The following is a 19,977-nucleotide window of genomic DNA, read 5'->3' as shown; positions in this document are numbered from 1 at the left end:
ATGCATCCCATCAGGTCCCATGGACTTGTGCACCTTCAGGTTCCTAAGGTGTTCCCGAACCTGATCTTCTCCAACAGTGGGCAGATTATCATTCACACAGACTTTGCTTTCTAGGACTTGGGCAGTGTGACATGAGCCCTTGCTGGTGAAGACTGAGGCAAAGTCATTGAATACGACTGTAAGGTATTGTGCTGTTTGGGTTGGCAAGGCCAGTGGACTAGAGTCTACCCGAAGTTCCCTGAAATTGATGGGTATTTAAGAGATGCTGGACTCCCAAGTGGGAAAGTTGTAAAATGGTAGTCTAGTCATTTTGACTGCAAGGGGTGGGGCCTGGGTACTGTCTCAATCCATAACTCCTGCATCTGGGTGTACAGGGAGGAAGTATGTGGGATGGATAACACATTGGAAAATTTTGGAGGTACATACTCATCTGGGATCCTGGTTTCAGGGTGCCAGTTGTTTATGTAAGGAGAATCAAGTCTGGATTGGATTGCGAAACTACTAAGAAGGGTGGCTACAACAATCCCTGAGCTTCGGTGTGTAACCCCAGTAAAACTTGGACAACGATTCATTAAAAATGAATGGGTATTTTTGGGAACAGCACTGACTCACTCTGGAAAAAAGGACTCCACGTTGCCCAAAACCTTGCAAATGAAGGTATAACAAGGACTGCCTGTATGGTGTTGAACGGAATCTGACCTGACCCCAGTGTGACTTAGCCATTACCACAGACCTACCTATGGAGCGGATCACTAAAACAGATCACCAAAACCTGCAGGAGAGTGATCAGATCCAGCATCAGCTAATGGAGCTGAATCTACAGGCAAGAAAAGGGCTCACTGTAGAGCAGGAGCCCAGTGACACAGTAACAGTCTTCCACCTAGCTAAAAACACCCCACAACCTTGTGTCTGGGGAGGCATCATATGCACTCTAAAGACTACAGAACCAGACTACACTGACCACTGGTCTTACTGGCATTATTGCTTTTAAGGGCTTTACTATGCACATGCTGTACTGTCTTTAATGGTCAAGATGGTGCTGGCAATGGTAGGAAGTCAGAGTGCAGCTGCCTGCACCTCTCACAGGTAACACCATCCTGTAGAATACCAAGTTTGGATATGAATGTCGGGAAACTGTGATTAATGGGGAAAAGTAACTATGAGCAAGTTTTTTATTTGGGAGGAGACTGGGGCAGAGAAAGGGAGGTACAAAGGCAGCAAAAATGAGGGTCAAGAAACAGAAAGGGATAAAAAGATAAGCAAGTCGTGCACTTAGGGCTCTCTAGGGGTACCTGACAGTTAGTCCCTGTGCTTGGTCATCACAGCCAGAAAAGTACAACAAATCAAACCTGTTGTTTCCACATGAGTCCAAACTGCTTCTGCAGTCAGGAGAGTGGGAGGGATGAGAAGGTGCTTTTCCTGATTAGTAAAGAAAAACCCAGACAGATGGATTAAGCCTCCTGGTATCACTGTGTTGGTGCTCATTCAAGGCCTGACAGTGTTTGCACTTCCACCTCCTAATTTCAGGCATTCTTTCATTCTGCACCAAGTGAGTAAATCAGTACAACTAGCTAAGTCAGTATTAGAACAAGGATAACATCTACCCACTTCATTAAACTGACAACAAAAAAGAACAGTCAGTACTGACATCTGCTGCTTCTGTTATATGCTATCATGATACTGACTTTAACCACAGTATTTTTCCTCTCTGGCTAATTTTCTGGTTTTCACTTGTCAGTACCAGAAAAATAGATTGGCTGTAAAAAGCCAGCTTGGAGCTTTAGTCCTTTCCCTGCAAGCAAGAGAGACTGATACCTGCTCTTGTAAAGCATGACTTTCTGAGGAAAGACAGAAAAGAAATAAAATCCTTGTAAGCTTTGGGGGACATTGAAGGGACACTGTTTTGATTTTATAAAAAAGCCAAAAAAAAAAAAGAAAAGGAAAAAAAGCTCTAGCCTTTCAAAGACAGCTAAATCTAATGTCAGCCCCAGATTTTTATATAAAAACATTTCAGTCTTTGCTGTCTAAGATTTCTGCATATTGCTTTTGCAACTGACTTACAGACTGCATAATGGAACCTAGCTTTGTTCTTTCCAAAACAATTCAGATAATTATGTTTGTAATTCTCTCCAAGTAGAAGAGAAATTCTCTTCAAGAATGAAAACTGCTGATTTTTACCTCCGCATAGGCTCCCTCTAATATTTGTTTTGCTAACCAACTGTAAACTAAGTGTTGATATTATTGCAACTATAAGCAACTACGTGAGTAAAAAATTATCCTTAACTAAGAGAAGAGATTCAGCATGGAGGCTGATTCAACCTTCTTCCAAGGAACACTTCAAAAAGAATCACTTGCAGTCCCTACCAGGGAGCGCCCATGCACCACGAGATGGATGCACTCACACAGGGGGAATTGAGAAACAGAAGTCCAAAGAAGATTGAGTTTCTTCTAAAACAAAGTTACTCCTGTACTAGCACACAGTCTGGCTCATTCTATGCAGCTGAAGAAGCACAAATGATGCCACCTTTTAAACTCATTTGCACATCTAACATGGAACTTTAGCAGTTTTTGGCATGACTTCAGGGTAAAGGAGAATCCAATTTGAAATTGAAACATACACTGAGACATTTAAGAAATCCATCTTTAAAAGGTCTAGCATCAGGTATAGAGATGCCCCCTCCAAAACCCTCATCCTTACTTATGAGAGAACAGAGTATCAACAAAGTAATTTACTATAATTAAACAAGACATCTGATTCTTAAACCTGTGCTATAATCACATCACTCTGCTTCTTTTAGCGTTCTCTCTTACATACCCAAAATAATGTCCAATGTGGTAATATTTTATCCTCAATACATCCATGAAAGAGATAAGTACTGTTGTTTCACAGATAAGAAAACTATTTAAGACACCAAGACTATATAAACAAATGTAACTCATTTGTTTACATAGTCCTCCCCTGCTTAGGCTAGGGACCGTTCTCTGGTACTGTGGCCAAATCATATGAAACAGCTTGTACATATTGTCAAACTCTGTTCCCAATAAAAAACCAAACAAATAAAAAATTACTTTAGCCATACTGCCATTCGGGAGCCATCCCTAGCACCTTCTGTGTTGGAAGTAGTACCTGGGAGAAAGTGGGTTGGTATGGGCTAAAATCATTCCAGAGTCTGTACCAAAAATGAAACTGCATGGACAAGTATACAGTTGTGTGGACCTGTTCAACCAGCACAGGTGTAACCAAAAGGCAGCCATTCATATTGCAGAACCAGTAGCCCATAAATCACTTGTCTAGCCAACTAGTCACCTAGACTCTCACTATAAATCAAGACAAGAATCACTATAAATAAGTGAAGACAGACAAGCATCTTCAGGAAAGTGATCCATCACACCCTAAAACAGGCAATTCCAGAGGGCAGTTCATCTCACTGTCTTGTTCCATTGGCTATAAAGGGAACTTGGACAACTAATTTAGACAGCATGTGTAACAGCTACACAGACTGAATTCAGTGACATGAACAGCCTCTGAACACACAGGACATGTACAGCAGAGCAAAACCAAACTTGCTCTTTATCCTACTGATTAGTCTAAGTCTTAGTACTATATTACATTTCACCCCAATTAGATGCAGGAAGCTTAATACAAACACATATACTTGCCCTTCAAAGTGCTCAGTTCCCAGTTGTCTTTTGGTCATATCCAGTTCCGACTGTAGCTGAGCTGCTCTATTTCTGAGCTGAGTAAAATCTCGACTCTGCACAGCACTGTAAAGTCCATACACTTTAATTAGATAGAAACTATAATCCTCTAAGTATGTTACCAAATACAATTATCCAAAATTAAAAGGGCAGCTATACAATGCAATTGAGATTAAGAACATTTTTTGGAGTAAAATGTAACACTAAACAGAAAAATCTATTAGTGTACAGCTGAGGAATCAGAAGCAGGTTTTGGTATCTCCTGCTGTTGAAGTAACGAAGATACATTGGCCATTTAAAAATACAGCTATATATAAAACCATCTGTGTGTATATACACTTAGGAAGAATGAAAAAACCTGCAATATTCTTCTGATCATTTACTCACAGTTTATTTTCTGCTAAAGAAAGCTGTTCCATGAGAAACTGAATTTCAAAGTCTTTTTCTTGCTTTGCTATCTGTGACTGAAATTCTTTCTGACGACTGGACAGAAGCAAAGATTCCAGGTTTCTTATAGATGCTCTTTCATTTCCCAGTTGTTTTCTCAGCAGCTCTATTTCAGAATGGGATAACTCACACTTGCTCTGCAGCTAAACAAAGATTTAAAAGTTTTACCTATCTCTTATGGTAACCTTTTTTTTTTTAAAAAAAAAAAAAAAGCCTGAGATCAATGACCAAAATTTGCTCTCACTACAAGATGGATGATTAGTGTTATATTTGTCTTCAGTGAAAATCCTGTCTCAGATTTATAAATTCACCCAATGTCTATATCAGAATATAAATGTACTTGATAGAAATGTCAAAAAGCTATGAAATATATGGATCAATGGATACAGGCTGTAGACAGAATCATTAAAGAACAGAAGGGAAGTTTTACATTTTTTTTGAGGCAAGAAACTACTGATTAGCCATTTGCATGCAGGAAATGACACCTGGTATAACAAACCAATATCTGCATCTCCAGCATAGTGAGATTACACTTATTTTATTTAAAGGAGCATCACGAATAAATTTTTGAGGAAAGGAAACATCAATAAAATCCAAGATGACATTAAGTATCTATATATATATATCTTGGGGGAACCTAAAAAAGAAGAATACCCATAAAACCTAGTATGTTACACTAAAAAGGGAAAAATGGATGTACCCAAGACATAACTACACACACACAAAAAAATAATCCCAGAGACACTGAGCCAGGAAAATCTGTGTTGAGTCAGCCACAGAGACACAGAAAACTGCCTGGTTTAATCTTAGCGTAAGTAAAATAGATGCTATTTTTTCTTCATCTTTTCATGTATATATTTTAGTATGTCTAACTGAGTTCATTTGGTGTACTGCAAACATTTTTATCCATATTTTACTCAAACCCAGTTTACATTAAGCACAATAATGCTCACCCAAAGGTCATGGTAAACCTATGAATTGAGATATCCCACCTCTCCAGCACATTCTTCAGAATTTTCAGATCATTTGTGTGTTCAAACCAGGAAGATACTGAGAGAACCTGAACCCCTGTTCAGGTCATAGACCAACAGGGGAAAAAGCAAAAGGAAAATACAAAAGGAAAAAGCAAAAGGAAAAAGCATTTTTTCACTTTCCAAAGCAAAACTCAAATGATTTAGTTTTACCAAACTAAACTAAACGGTATCTTCAGTCTGAAAGATCCAATTTTCTACTCACTGTCAATCAAAAATCTAGTTCCTTTGCCTATAAACAGTTTTGATATTCTATTTTTGTATTTCAGAACAAAAGAATACTGAAAACTGTAGGCAGCATAAGTTATACAAAAGTATACAGTGTTAGAAACACTGAAAGAACAATATTACTCAGCTTCAGGTTTATTTTCCACTTCTGTATACACATATGCTGCAATCTAGCAATGCAGATTTCTGCACTGGAATCCTATGTAAAATAAGAGCCCTATCTGAAGGTTATACATGGCTGCTGAAGGACTACTGGTTGAAAGGTATGAAAAAACTAGTGAAAATTTCCCAACCTCAGACTTTTCTCCAATTCTGCAGCTAAATTTCTGCATTTTTCTTTCCTTAAACTGTTGCTGCTCTCCACAGTCACAGCAAAACCCTTCACTGACAATCTCACAGAAGCATCCAGGAAGGCTTAGTCGTATTAGATCTCATGAAAGCTTCAGACAAACATCATATGCTGAAACTTTTCCCTATCGAAAGCATCATAGAAGATTCCACAAGCACAAAAAAAGGCATCAAACATTTGGCTGGAACAAATAACCAACTGTCAAACAGCAGCTTTACCAACGGTGTACAGAAAAGGCATAAACATTAAAAGAGAATGCTGGAAGCCTAGAAAGAACAAGAAAGTATCTTTGCTGGAGCAGAGGACAAACAAGACATCAATAGAATCATACTGAAAATATCTGAATAATCCAAGTATGTATGAACAATTTTTCAGTTTATCTAAGCTGAGTTTATAAAAATTTGCCTATCAAACATTAATTTTGTAGTTTTTGTAAAAATCAAGGTCAACAGAAATTGATTTTCAAGAGAAATTAAGACTATTAAAGAGATATTGATAATTCCTAAAACAGTCAAGCATTTTAAAGTCCATGTCAAGTTTCTTTGCTAATAAACTACTCCAGCTATTCTGCTTACTAGTGACTAGATGTAAAATCCGAGACATCTTTCAAGAAAACAACTGTAATTTTAAGTCCTGACTTTTGAGTATTCGTAGTAAAACTTTGCAAAGCAGTGTACTTTTCAAATAGTATACAGCATCTACCCTTTCAAGAGTAAGCCCCTGAGGAATGCTAAATTAAACATTCAAAAAATTGAGACATTAATACCTAATAAGGATTTCTTTGATCATTTAAGATCCCAAAGTAGACACAGATCCCTTAAGTATAATGTTAACATAAACATAAAGAGAAGTCCAGCAGCAGCAGTTCTGACTAAAGGCATTCAGAATTTTGTATATTTAAAATTAACGTAACCCAAGTTTTCCCCTTTTGAAAAATGGCCATACCTGCCCAGTGACACTTTTATTTCCAGTCACTTTTAACAACTTAATTTTCAGTGGGAGGCAGAATGAGTCTGAGATGTTGACAGAAGCAAAGGGAGAGACAAAGCACCGAGACTTCCTTGAAAGACTGATTAGGAATGAGATCCAAAGAGGTGATTGTAGGGGGAACACATCATATTGATTCTAGCTCTGTCTTTCCCTTAAAAAAAAAGCGCAAGGAACACAGGCCACTGCTAAGCACGTTAAGATTTTTGAATAAAAAGTTCTGTGTTTTAGATATGTGCCTTACACGTAACTGCTATGAACCTGAATATGACATCTGGAATTCTGACCCAATTTGTTGACACAGTTTTCATGAAGAGGCCTGTTTATTCCTATATTTAATAGCAGGCATGTGGGAAGGAATTAGAAGGATGAAAACTCCACTCATTTGAGGCTCGCTGGACAAACTAGGACCATGTACCAGTTTTATTACATTAAAAAAGAGCCAAAGTCTGACACACAATCTTCCTGTGCTGTTTTGCTAGTTACATTCTCATCCACTTTCTGAACAGCAGCAGTTCAGTTCCTCTTGAGTATCTAATGTGCATGTACATAGCCCTCAGTAGCCTATGTGATATTCAGGAGGCAGAGATAATCAGCAACAAAAACTGTAACAACACAAAACCAGAAGGCAGTTTATATATTTGTAACCTATTTCCAAAGTCTTGCTGTGCATTTCCCTTTAAACTCTTCAGATTCAGCAGGGAGAGGATCTTTGGGACACCTGAAGCAGTGGAAAAAAGGTTGAAAAGCTGGAAGCAAGAAAAGCAGGGACAGGAACGTAACAGGTGACAAAGCTCTAGATATGTTTCAGGTATGCTATGGAGTTGTGTGTGATATTATGCCTTCAGTCATTCCAAACACAAGAGCATTTAAAAACTTTTTTTCCTTCAAATAGGACATTATTTTTTAATATTTTTTTCCAAGTGTGACTAGTGGAATTCTAGTCGTGTTATTAAATAATCTCAAACACCACACAGTTCATTGTCGCAAGTATCTCTAAAATATGAGAAGTGGCATTAAGCATAATTTTAAACAGCTGCAAGCTTAAAATACTACCAGACCATTTCAAGAATGAACTATGGAAAGAACAATTTCAACTTACTTGCTCCATCTCTGTTTCAAGGGACTCAATTTTCTCTTTCAACCTGCGGTTCTCAGACTCCGCACTCATCAGTGCCAGTCTAACAGAGTTACAATCTGCTTCAGCTTGATGGCATTTTGCTTCCCAACTTACTCCTTGTTCACAGGCTTTGTGGTAATTCTCCAAAAGCTCACAGTTCTCTCTTTCCTAACACATAAAGCTTGTTTGTTTAATAGTTTACAGTAAGCTTCAGAAAATAGAGATATCTATACATCTACAGGTATGACATGGTATTGGATGTTCTCTTTCCATTGAAAACTTTGCCATTTAGCCAAAACATTGTGAGACTTCTCAGGAATCGGTGTTTTGTTCAAGATGTCTGCAACTTAATGCTCAAAAGATATCTGTTAAAACGGCCAAATTAACATGACAAATATGAGGTATAGCAATATATTGCAGAAATATTTTTTAAATGTTAATCCCATATGGCAATACAGAGTCCCAAGTCTCTGTATTATTCACTATCTGCATTCTTAAGTTTAATAAACGCATGCACTTATAAATAAAACACAATGCAATTTACTTCCTTACTTGTGTACTGCAAAAACAGCCAAGAAAACTTGCTCACACTCTTAAAAACATGTTAGTAGAATGCAAATAAGTTTCAGCTAGGAAGCAAATTCTTCCACAGAAATATAGTTAACATTTCACTTTTAGATGAAAGAACAGCTTCTATTAACAGGTTTAATCAATATACTCACTTTAAACTTCAGTACACTTTTCAGCCTGACAATATCTGTGTCTGAATTCTGGGCTTTCAACTTCGTATCATCAAGCTCATTTTGGTAATTTGATAGTTTTTTGTACAGTACCTATGAAGAAAGATTTGTTTCACAAGGTTAAAGTATACTGTTTACACCTTCACAAAAAAACCAGAATTGGTGTGTATCTAGCACCTATAGCTTTATTAACTAGTTATTTAGACACTATACAAAATCTAAACCATGTATGTTTCTATAAATAAAATTTTGCATATGTAAAAATTATTTTTTGACTTACAAATAATGCTAAATCTTCTTTAAAATAAGAAAAATGTCAATAAAAGAGTGTAGCACTTAAGAAGAAAAAGACAGCTGTTTTATTTAGTAGCAAGGTAGTCATAACAAAACAACCTGCCCCATCTAAGGAGCAGGGCTCAGAGTCACTTCCCTCTTTTTTACATGTTACAGTCTCTTAAAAGCCCACATTTGAAAAAGCAGAAGGCAGATAAAACCAGAATTAACTAATTAAGTGGTTATCACCTAAATAAGGAGAAATAAAGCCACAAGTATTAGGAGAATGCACACAGTTCCAGCAACTATCCTTGAGAAACAGAACAGAATGAAGAAAAAAAACCTGCAGAAAGGCTGTCTTGAACTGTCCTGTTCAGAAACTCTTAATTCCTTACAAAGTTACTATGAGAACAGTCAGCTGCTAGAACCAGCACGGGGACTGGGGAGGGGAAGGAAAGTAGGCTGTAGTTTTTTTGGGAAACTCCTGTTCCTACTGTGAAAAGGCTGTAAATTGTTGTAAGGGCTTACTGGAAAGGTTCACAGAACCTAACTGAAGAAAAGGGAATGCTACTTTAAATACTTTCATTATCACCTAAATTAATGGAAAAACCTAGAGGAATTACAGAGGAAAGCCTATTAAAAAGTAGTTGAACCTGTGATGCTAAGACTTTTTGTTTCTAACTGCCTCTACAAGCATCTAGGCATTGCCAAGAAAACCATGAAGCTTTTAAAAGTAGCTAGAAGCAACAGGGGGCTGTGTTTTGTACCAGTCGATCACATCAGTAACAACTAGGAGAAAGTTCAGAATCGTGATTCCCTGAAGTAATCTCTGTGAACAATCCATGTTTCTAGTGACACTCACTACCTACCTTTGGTGGTTAAAGCTACTAGGACCTCGACTTTTCTGCCATACTCAAAGAAGGCGCTGAAGAGAAAAGATTAGTTTGTTTGAGAGAAGAGTTATTTAGCATGGCAGTTGTCTCACCTAATTTTTGCAGTGCAGAATTAGGCACCTGATTTAATCTAGTTAGCTACGCTTCCTCTGCAATGAAGGGAGAGAGACAGGTAAAATGAATCACTTCAAAAACTGGGATGGGATGAATCTCCTTCTGGAGGACTTTTCTTCATGTAAAAGGGAGCCTTAATGCCTGAAAGCTTTTATATAGCTAAAATCAGTTGAAGTTAATCCGCTCCTTCAAAACAGGGTAGCACTTCTACAGGAAGAGAAAGCCAGGTGAGCAGAAAGTATTTTCAAAGACAAAGATATCCTAAAGAGTGGAATAAATGCAGAGAATAAATAGCAAATATCAGAAAACCTAAATGAAGGCAAGAAGTTGAACAAAAAGAAGAAAAAACAGAACACTACACAGTGATTAACTACTACAGGTATTAGGCTTAATTTCTAGCTGCTTAGAAAATACATTGACGCATGTACATCGCGTGTGTGCATGAGGTGACATTCTAGTTTTAAATATTTTAACTACTTTCATTAGTAACTGCACAGAGATAAATAACACAGTGAATAATGTAATGTTGTATTATAACCAAATATTTCCAGCATCTTGTATCCAAAAGCCATTTTAAAGGTATGTAAATAAATACAATACTACTAATAAAGTTTTGAACCATATTAAAATATGTACTGTGTTAATTTTTTAGCGAGTCAAATTCATAAGCTCTGGGCCAGTCACAACACAGCATAAGAAACACTTACTGCCTCCTTTATAGTACTTTACCATATAAGCAATAGTCATAAATCCTACACTGCTTTTACACACAAAGGTCAGAAAAAAAAAAACATTACTTAGCTCTCCCTCAAGATAAACATCCAAATCACTGCATGAGAATAGCTGGTCCTCTTTACACAAGAAAACTGAGCAATAAGGGAAAAAATTAGAGTTTGAAAAATGAGCTTAAAAACTAGTTTGCAGATTTACTTCAGATAAGGGCCCAACAATTCTATGCACTACTTGAAAAATACACAATTTTCCTTTTGATTCAAGGGTTCTCTGTACAAATATACCTGGTTTTCTTGCTTAATATCAGAAAGAAGTTCTTGTAACCTGTCATTCTCCTGAGCTAATGATTCTCTGTTCTTGTTAGTCTGTGCAAGTTCTTTGTTGGTTTCTTGTAGCTGTTGTTGCAAACTGGTGATATCTTTCTCAAGGACACAGAGTGCTTCAGCAGATTTTCTAAGCAGCAAACAATAAATACTTCAGGTATGACAATACTGCCCAACCTAATACAAATGATAGCTTTTCCAGTGGTTAAGTTTGCAAGGCGTGAAACAAAGCTGTAACACTTTAGCTTTTAATAGAGTAAAAAAAAATTACAATTATATATTAGCACATCCTATGATTCAATTTTTAAGTTAATGTTAAAAATTAATAAAAATTTAATAACCATCTTGACAATTTATCCTTACTTTATGGAATGCTCCAACTCAGAAATCAGAATCTTGAAATCTGAAATTATTCTTTCCTTGAAAAGAAATACAAAATTAAAATAAACATCTCGCCACTCCTCAGTATAAATGGGGGGAAAAAAAAAAAAAAGATTATTTACATTTTCCTTTTCTTCGGCTAGCCAGTTAATTTAAATATTTAATGAAAACTGGATTGTGGTTTTCCAAGTTTAATCATGTACTGTTTAGAACTGAAAATTATGATAATCTAATTTGGCAAATAAAGGAAGAAATATTAGTATCTTCTGCGGAATATAGTAACTTTAATTACATTTTTTTAAATCCTTTGTGGTTCTAAAGATAACATTTGGCTCACACTCTCAAAACTAAATTATGTCATTTGTCTATTAGATAAGTTATCACAGCTTTTCTATAATGAATAAACTACCAGAGTCTGGTAGTTTGTAACTGATAAAACAAGAATTCCATCACTGTATTTCCATAAAGAAGGTACCACGAAGTACATAACTTTACTCCCTTGTCTTCGGATACAGATATTAAAAGACACATAGATAAAACAAGGGAATGTCTTCCACTGGAGACACAAGAGAGGTGATAGACAGCTATCTCTTCTCTAAAATGGACACCATTTTAGAATTTACAGTTTTTAAAATACAGTCAGTGCTTATGGCAAGGTGATTACAACCTGTCCTGCAATATGTATTTTTTAAGGTTTTGTCAAAAACCAGTGCAAGTTTTTGAGTTAACAAACACAACAGTTAAAGAGTACCTTATTTAGTTTAACCTAAATCAATATCCAGATGACTTAAACAATGGTTTCAAACTAAGCAGCTTCATTATATAGTTTGAAATCACACTGTGCAATAAACTGATACAATTTTCTTAGGTAAACTAGTACCTTAAGGTGAAAATACTATAATTCAAATACTTCTTCAACAACAACAAAGGCAATACTATTTGGTGCCCGGCATGTCTAACATCAGTGGACCCCAAGGAAGAATTTAGGCAAAATGTTATGATAAACAAAATATTATACTGGTTAATTTACTCTTCTCCACTTCAGGAAAGTACTTAAGGTCTCTTCTCTTGGTAAGTATAAACCATACAAAGCACCAAACTTGACATGCTTAGCACTGCTCAAACATGAGTTTTATTTTTGCACTGACATTGGAACAGAAGTAGGTCAGCACTGTTGAGCATAGTTACCAAATAAGATATGTGTGATAACCCAACAGATCCTTTCCCTATTTATCTTTTGTGACTATTTACGTGTTAGAACATACTTTAGTTGCCAGGCTTTCCTCAACAGTAGCAATCTTCTCTCTTCCTTCTTCCACACGGTCGTGCAAAGTTGCCTTCTCTTTATCAAGTTGTGCAATTGTTTCTTTCAAAGCACAGATCTCCTCTTGTTGGACAAGATTTCGTCTTGAAAAGTTATCTGGACACAAGAAGAAAGGTCTCATTTTTATTAAATCAGTCCATTTGAAACAAAAATTCTTTTTGATACACTTCTAAAGCATAAAAGAACATGGCAAAAGCGCCCCTTCAAGAAAACACTGAAGCATGTACTTTTTCAAAGCATAAATAAACTGACTAATACTTACAGAACTACATTCTTCCTTAGATCAAGGCCTTAAATTACTTGGCTGAAAAAAAAAAAAAAAATCTATCTTTAAATAGCAAATGTTTAGATCATTAAAAATAACTTTCTTGGGTATTCAAACAACAGAGGCTTAAACAGAATTACAATAGACAGAAGCAATATGTAGACTACAGAGTGCAATGACTGATGAAATAAAAGAAATTGATGTCCTGATATTAGCCAGTTTTTCTGAAATTCTTAATCACTTTTACATAAAGTTCATTTAAATAAATATGAGTAATGCATTTATAAAATTCAACACCATTTAACAGTTGCAAAGATAATAATGAAAAAAGCACTACAAAAATAAAATTCTAAAAGATGTCTCTCCCTATCTTCTTTCAGCTAATGAGGTACTACACACTACATTTACCTTTAAATGCTCAGAGAATCAATCCTTATATGATCTACATACATCATCTCCACAGACGAGAAACACAGAAACCCTTCTCATAGTGAACCTTACATCTCATAAAAACCATGCAGGCTTCAAATTACTCTTTAATGTATCAGTGTAATTTGGCTTATTGAATGATACTTATTAACAACTTCCAGGAGATAAAACATCCAGACTGAAATTATCTTTAACTCAGTCTTTCGGGGACATCATAGCATATATTCACATCCTATTTTTTGCACAGAACTTCTCCCTATTTCAAAACACAAGATAAAAGGTGCTCAAATTTCCACTCTATATTTTTGGATGCATGGCTCTCAAACCTGCTAAGACAGTGTTCAAACCTGGCTCTAAAGAAAATTATGATGGAGCAACTAATCCTGGAAACCATTTCCAGGCACATTAAGGACAAGCAAGTCATCAGGAGCAGTCAGCATGGCTTTACCAAGGGGAACTTGACAAACATCAAGACATAGACAAAGTCTATGATGAAACGACTAGCCCGGTAAACGAGGGGAGAGCAGTGGATGTTGTCTACCTTGACTTCAATAAGGCCTTAGACATTCCCACAAGATACTCATAGATGAGCTGTTGACATATGGGCTGGATGAGCAGTGAGGTGGATTGAAAACTAGCTGAACAGCCAAGCCCAGAGAGAGGTTATCAGTGGTACAAAGTCTAGTTGGAGGCTGGTAACTAGCGGTGTGCCCCAGGCATTAATACTGCATCCAGTCCCAGTTTACATCTTCATTGATGATCTGGATGATAGAGCAGAGTGTACTGTCAGGAATTTGCCTGATGACACAAAACTGGGATGAGTGACTGATACACCAGAGGGTCATGCTGCCATTCAGAGGGACCTTGACAGGCTGGAGAAAAGGGCAGATAGGAACCTCATGAAGTTCAACAAAGGGAAGTGCAAAAGTCCTGTGCCTGGGGATGAACAACTCCAGGCACCAGTACACAAGATGGGAAGCAGCTTGGCAGGAAAGCTGGGGGTCCTAGTGGACACCACGTTGAACAGGAGCCACCAATGTGCCCTTGCTGCAAAGAAGGCTAATTATTCTACTTCACTTTCTCCCCTCGCGTTATTAATTTTCAGTCTCTGATTTCTTGCACTGTCCCAACTTTCCCTGGTGCCACATCCACACTCTGTTTCTCCATTCACTGACTCCCAATCTTGCTGTTTCATACTCACAGTCTCCTCCGACAACCAGTCCTCCTCGTTGCAAATTCTTGTCCAGCCAGTATCCCTACTCTTCACTTGTCTCCTGGCTCTTTATTAACTTTAATTCTCCTACCTATTTCACTAGGATTATTCTGCCTTATCCAAATTGTAATCTCTGTATCCTCTCCTTATTGATCCTGCAGTTAAAACCTCTTAACTTTCTTCTCTCAGGACATTCCCTCCCCACACCTAAACTGTAGTTCCCCTCCTTCAGCATTTTCCACTGTTATCCCTGTGGTGACAAGATAATAGCACAATACAGACAGTCTCCATTCATTTCAAGATTCTTTGCCTGGACTTGCCTCGTAGTAATGAAAAAAAACCACAGAATCACAGAATGGTTGAGGTTGGGAGGGGCCTCTGAAGATCATCTAGTCCAACCACCCTGCTCAAGCAGGGACTCCTAGAGCACATGAACCAGGATTTTGTCCAGATGGTTTTTGAATATCTCCAGGGAGGGAGATTCCACAACCTCTCTGGGCAGCCTAATGAATCTAGATTGGAACATGCTTCAGTCAGGTTGTATGAGACTTCAGATACCAAATTCTGAAAAGTCTTTATTCAGCTTTAATGAATTGTTTTGGTTTGGTTTTTTTTTTGAGGCTTACAATATGCTTAATTTGGACACATTTCCTGGGAATGATCAAAAGCATGCAACAACACACAGACTGACAAGCCTAGCAAACAAAGTCCCTATTTTACTGTACTAGGGGTATAGGACTTTTAAAACAAAACATGAGAATTTTAATGTGGACAAAAAATCTTTTACTCTACCCTTCTCAGAAGCAGCTTAAACACCTTAGCCAAAGCATTAAAAAAAATTAATGGTTTGGGGTTGTGTTGGTTGCTAGCCAAGGGCTAGCCAAGTGAAACTATCACACTTTGTATGGAATGCTTATTCATTTGAGCAAAATATTAATCTCAAATGAAATATTTAAATCCAAATAACCAGAGTATGAAATTTGTAAGTAATAGAAAAAAATATATTTTAATAGCATAAGGCAGCTCTAACATTAGATGTCATTAACTATAGGTTAACTTTATTTTCCCTTCACAAATTCAGCACTGCATTTGAGAACAGACTATGTCAACTGCATCTACAGAAAATAATAAAAGACTTCAAACACAATACAGTTGTAATTTTAAAAGTGAGAACATACTCCTTGGCACTACAGGAATAATAGTGTATCCACCTCCTTTACTCCAATAATATAAAAAAAGATGCAACATGCAATATAGGATATGTACCATAAAGGATGTTTTCCTGATTCCACCATCATCATCTTATGATGCTGAGAGGTGCTATCACTGCATTAGGGGGTCATAAATATAACTGGAATGCTCAGACACTGCACACCGGTACCAACACACATTGTTCAGCTGACAGTATACAGTGTCACTGAAACTTACTTTCAAAAGCTTTATTACATAATTTTAAAATGCAAAAACCTTCCAACGAAAATAGATGTTTTATACTTGAAATGTCAAAACTGTCAAAAGTATATTTATTTGCATTCAATATTTTTTCTTTCAATTCATGAGGGGAAAAAAACCCATATAATATAACAAGTAGCCTATAGAATTTTATTTAAAAAACTGTATCTGTCACTCACCAATTTTTTCATCCAACAGCATAAATTTCTCTTGGCTAAATTGCATTTCATATTTTTTCTTAGCAAGGCTTTGCTGAGTCTCTGAAAGACTCTGTTCTGTCTTTTCATTCAATAAACTGAAAAAGCAGAAGCGTTAAACAGGAAAAGTCATAAGTTTATATATTTTTTTACTTTTTGAAATGTCACTAAAATTGCAAAAGTTAAGAAAAAGTTAGATTCTTCTGTCTATTTTAGACTATTTGGGATATTTTATTAACGTTGACCTTAAGCTCTGGATATTACTGCCTGAATACTCCTGTAAAGAATCCCAGAAAAGTAAGAAGAATTCTTTACAACAAGTGGACATAAAAAACTACTGAAAAATTATTAAAATAAAAATAATCACTTCTGACATACATGGAACGCTTGACCTATTTCAAGTTATATCCAAGTCATACGTTCAAATCATGTAGTAATGCGAAGGATTCTCAAACTGAAACTGAAGAGAACTATCAGAACTATCTTTTCCACCAAAACTTTTGGTTTTCATGGAAAAGAAAGTATTTTAGTAGCAGCAGCTAATCTTCAACAACTCAATTTTTACAGCCTTCACAAATCGGACAACTTATAATAAAGCAGCAATAATTCAGGACTGGATTTGCAAAGGGGTTCATGTTATTTTAAAAATCATAGTATCCTTAGAAATGTATTGTGGGTCAGCACAATATTGCACACTAGCACCCAGCATTCCCATCAATCAAAATCTATCAAAAAATCCTGCAACACCCATGTGCCAACTACACCAGTCACTTGTAAGGGGACATAGGTTTAGGAGAACATTTGCCTAACTGACTTATATTTAAGGAAATACAAGAGGAAAAAGTCACAGTATCCTCTCTTGCAGTCTGTTCGCTCTGTAGCCTAGTTCAGTCTGTGATCTAGTCCTTATCTCTCCGCACAAACTTCACACGTGCTTCATCTTTTTCTCTAGTCAGTAAATTATCCTTTTTCACCTTGCTCTCACTGACCTAAGCTTTCTTCCCTAAAGGCTTTGATTGAGTCCACTCCCACTACGTACTTCTGAACATGGTTAGGAACTCCAGCTGAGCAGCAAGCCATAAACCCTATGCAAGGCTTCAGGTTTATTTCCTCTTGTGAAAAAGCTCCAAGACCAAGAAAAAGACGTGTGAAACTAACTAGACATGACACTCATTAGTTTACACATTTGCTTGCCTCTATAAAAACAATAAAAATGAAAAAAAAAATCATATGCAATTTACCAAAAAAACATCAATCCCTGCAGCTTCTAATAGAAGTCTAAGTCAGAGTGAATTTTACTTTTTCACTGAAGACAGCTTTCAGCATATGATAGAATCACAGAATCATAGAATAGCATGAGTTGGAAGGGACCTTAAAGATCATCTACTTCCAACCCCCCTGCCATCAGCAGGGACACCTTCCACTAGACCAGGTTGCTCACAGCCTCATCCAACCTGGCCTTGAACACTTCCAGCGAGGGGGCATCCACAGCTTCTCTGGGCAACCTGTTCCAGTGTCTGACCAGCCTCACAGGAAAGAATTTCTTCCTAATATCTCATCTAAACCTTCCCTCTTCCAGTTTAAACCCATTTCCCCTTGTTCTATCACTACCTGTCCTTGTAAAAAGTCCCTCCCCAGCCTTCCTGGAGCCCCTTCAGGTATTGGAAGGCCTCTATAAGGTCTCCCTGGAGCCTTTCTTCTCCAGGCTGAACAGCCCCAACTCTCTCAGCCTGTCCTCATAGGAGAGGTGCTTCAGCCCTCAGATCATCGTCGTGGCCTCCTCTGGACTCACTCCAGTAGGTCCACATCCTTCTTATGTTGGGGGCCCCAGAACTGGACACAGTACTCTAGGTGGAGTCTCACCAGAACAGAGTAGATAATAATTAGCAATATATCATAATATCAACAAGCCAAGAACATTTAAATATAAATAAACAATGAGGAAAACAATTTCATTCCAAAAAGGATGGCTCATATGAACAACTACTTCCCCTTTGAGCTATGTAAGTGATGAAAACCAATGAACATAGGCTGACATTATTTATCAAACTAATACAATTATATACTTTTACTTACCTAAGAGAAACATATTCAGCTTCCTGTTGGCTCAGCTCAGTTTCAGAGTCCATTGCCCTTCTAGTCTGTCTTTTAATTTCACTTTCCAGAGAATCAATGTTGTCTTTCATTAGCACCACTTTGGAGACCTGTTCTAACCTTTCACTATCCAACTATAAATATAATTAAACATTAAAATTAAAAAAAGATTATTTATACATAGACTTTCTCCTATTAATGCTACTCTATTTTTAGCACTAATCTTTTACTGAAGGAGAAATGTCCAAGTATCTCATTTACTCAGGGCCTGACTCCAAGTCTACTGAAGGTAGTTGGCAAAGAGCTGAAATGTGATTTTCACTTCCTTTGAAGGACAATAAATTTCCTGTCTTTCAGATCTCTGGGAATATTTTCATTTATTATGCCCAAAGGCAAAAATGTTTGGCATTGATCAACATGAAAAGTTTTCAGTGTAAAATAACATAATAGAAAACATTATTATGAGTGTAAGAAGGGAGAAATTGCAGTTCAGGATACAACACTACTAATTATGGATTTATCCCTCTACCAAGTTATATAGCTATGCTGATAACTGGATAGAGAAAGCACTGTAAAACATTTGCATAAAGCACTATATGACCAAGTTACCACCATGAGGCCTTTAGTCTGGACTCAGAACAAAGAACAGGTCCAGAAACTCTTGCACAGACTCTAGCAAAGCTAGTCTGAAATCTCAAATTGAAAGAAAGTTATGTTTCATTATTATAATGTTTACACTTAACATTTAAAGAACTGTCCTTTCAAAATTATTTGAAATAGCTCTTTTAAGGTAAAAAATTCTCACCTCATCCCTGTCCTCATTTACTGATTCTTTCAGTACTAATTTCTCTGTTACTATAATCAAAGGTCAGACCACTGAAGACCAAGTCAGTAAGGCTGAAATAATTCACCAATTACTCTCACATGCAAAACAGCCTCAACTTGGGGAAAATGAATTTCATTTATTACTAATCAAATCAGAGGAGGATAATGAGAAATAAAAGCAAATCATAAAACACCTTTTCCCCCTCACTTCTTCCTGGGCTTAACTTCACTCACAAATTCTCCACCTCCACCCACCCAGCAGTGCAGGGGGACAGGGAATGGGGGGTTGTGGTCAGCTCATCACATGTTACTTCTGCTGCTCCTTCCTCCTCAGGGGGAGGGCTCCTCACACTCTTCCTCTGCTCCAGCGTGGGGTCCTTCCCATGAATGACAGCTCGTCATGAACTTCTCCAGTTTGGGTCCATTCCATGGTGTGGAGTCCTTCAGGAACAGACTGCTCCAGCACGGGTCCCCCTTAGGTTCACAAGTCCTGCCAGCAAACCTGCTCCAGTGTGGGCTCCTTTCTCCCCAGAGGCCAAAGGTCCTGCAAGGAGCCAGCTCCAGCATAGGCTTCGCACAGGGTCACAGCCTCCTTCGGGCATCCTCCCGCTCCAGCAAGGGTTCTTCCAGGGGCTACAGGTGGACATCTGCTCCACCATGGAGCTCCATGGGCTGCAGGGGGACAGCCTGCCTCACCATGGTCTTCACCACATGTTGCAGCGGAATCTCTGCTCCAGCTCCAGCACCGGCACCTGGAGCACCTCCTCCTCCTCCTTCTTCACTGACCTTGGTGTCTGCAGAGTTGTTTCTCTCACATCTTCTCACTCCTCTCTCCAGCTGCAAAATGCGCAGGTTTTCTTT

At 37.5% G+C, this 19,977-nt stretch overlaps 1 protein-coding gene across 1 annotated transcript in view; it reads right to left on the bottom strand.

Annotated features, from left to right (window-relative positions):
- Positions 1 to 19,977, bottom strand: part of TSGA10 (testis specific 10) — a gene marked incomplete at its 3' end in the record, with an annotated part of 25,009 nt that overhangs the window by 2,143 nt on the left and 2,889 nt on the right. The window contains 9 exon segments of the mRNA XM_029084790.1: positions 3,661 to 3,765; positions 4,087 to 4,289; positions 7,844 to 8,029; positions 8,584 to 8,694; positions 10,898 to 11,066; positions 11,300 to 11,355; positions 12,583 to 12,737; positions 16,180 to 16,295; positions 18,274 to 18,425. Of these exon segments, the coding sequence (XP_028940623.1) occupies positions 3,661 to 3,765; positions 4,087 to 4,289; positions 7,844 to 8,029; positions 8,584 to 8,694; positions 10,898 to 11,066; positions 11,300 to 11,355; positions 12,583 to 12,737; positions 16,180 to 16,295; positions 18,274 to 18,425 (1,253 nt within the window).

Source organism: Antrostomus carolinensis, unplaced genomic scaffold (genome assembly GCF_000700745.2).
Source record: "Antrostomus carolinensis isolate BGI_N321 unplaced genomic scaffold, ASM70074v2 scaffold14364, whole genome shotgun sequence".
Lineage (NCBI taxonomy): Eukaryota > Metazoa > Chordata > Aves > Caprimulgiformes > Caprimulgidae > Antrostomus > Antrostomus carolinensis.
Note: the sequence above shows the minus strand (reverse complement) of the source record. Positions and strands in the feature narration are given on the sequence as shown.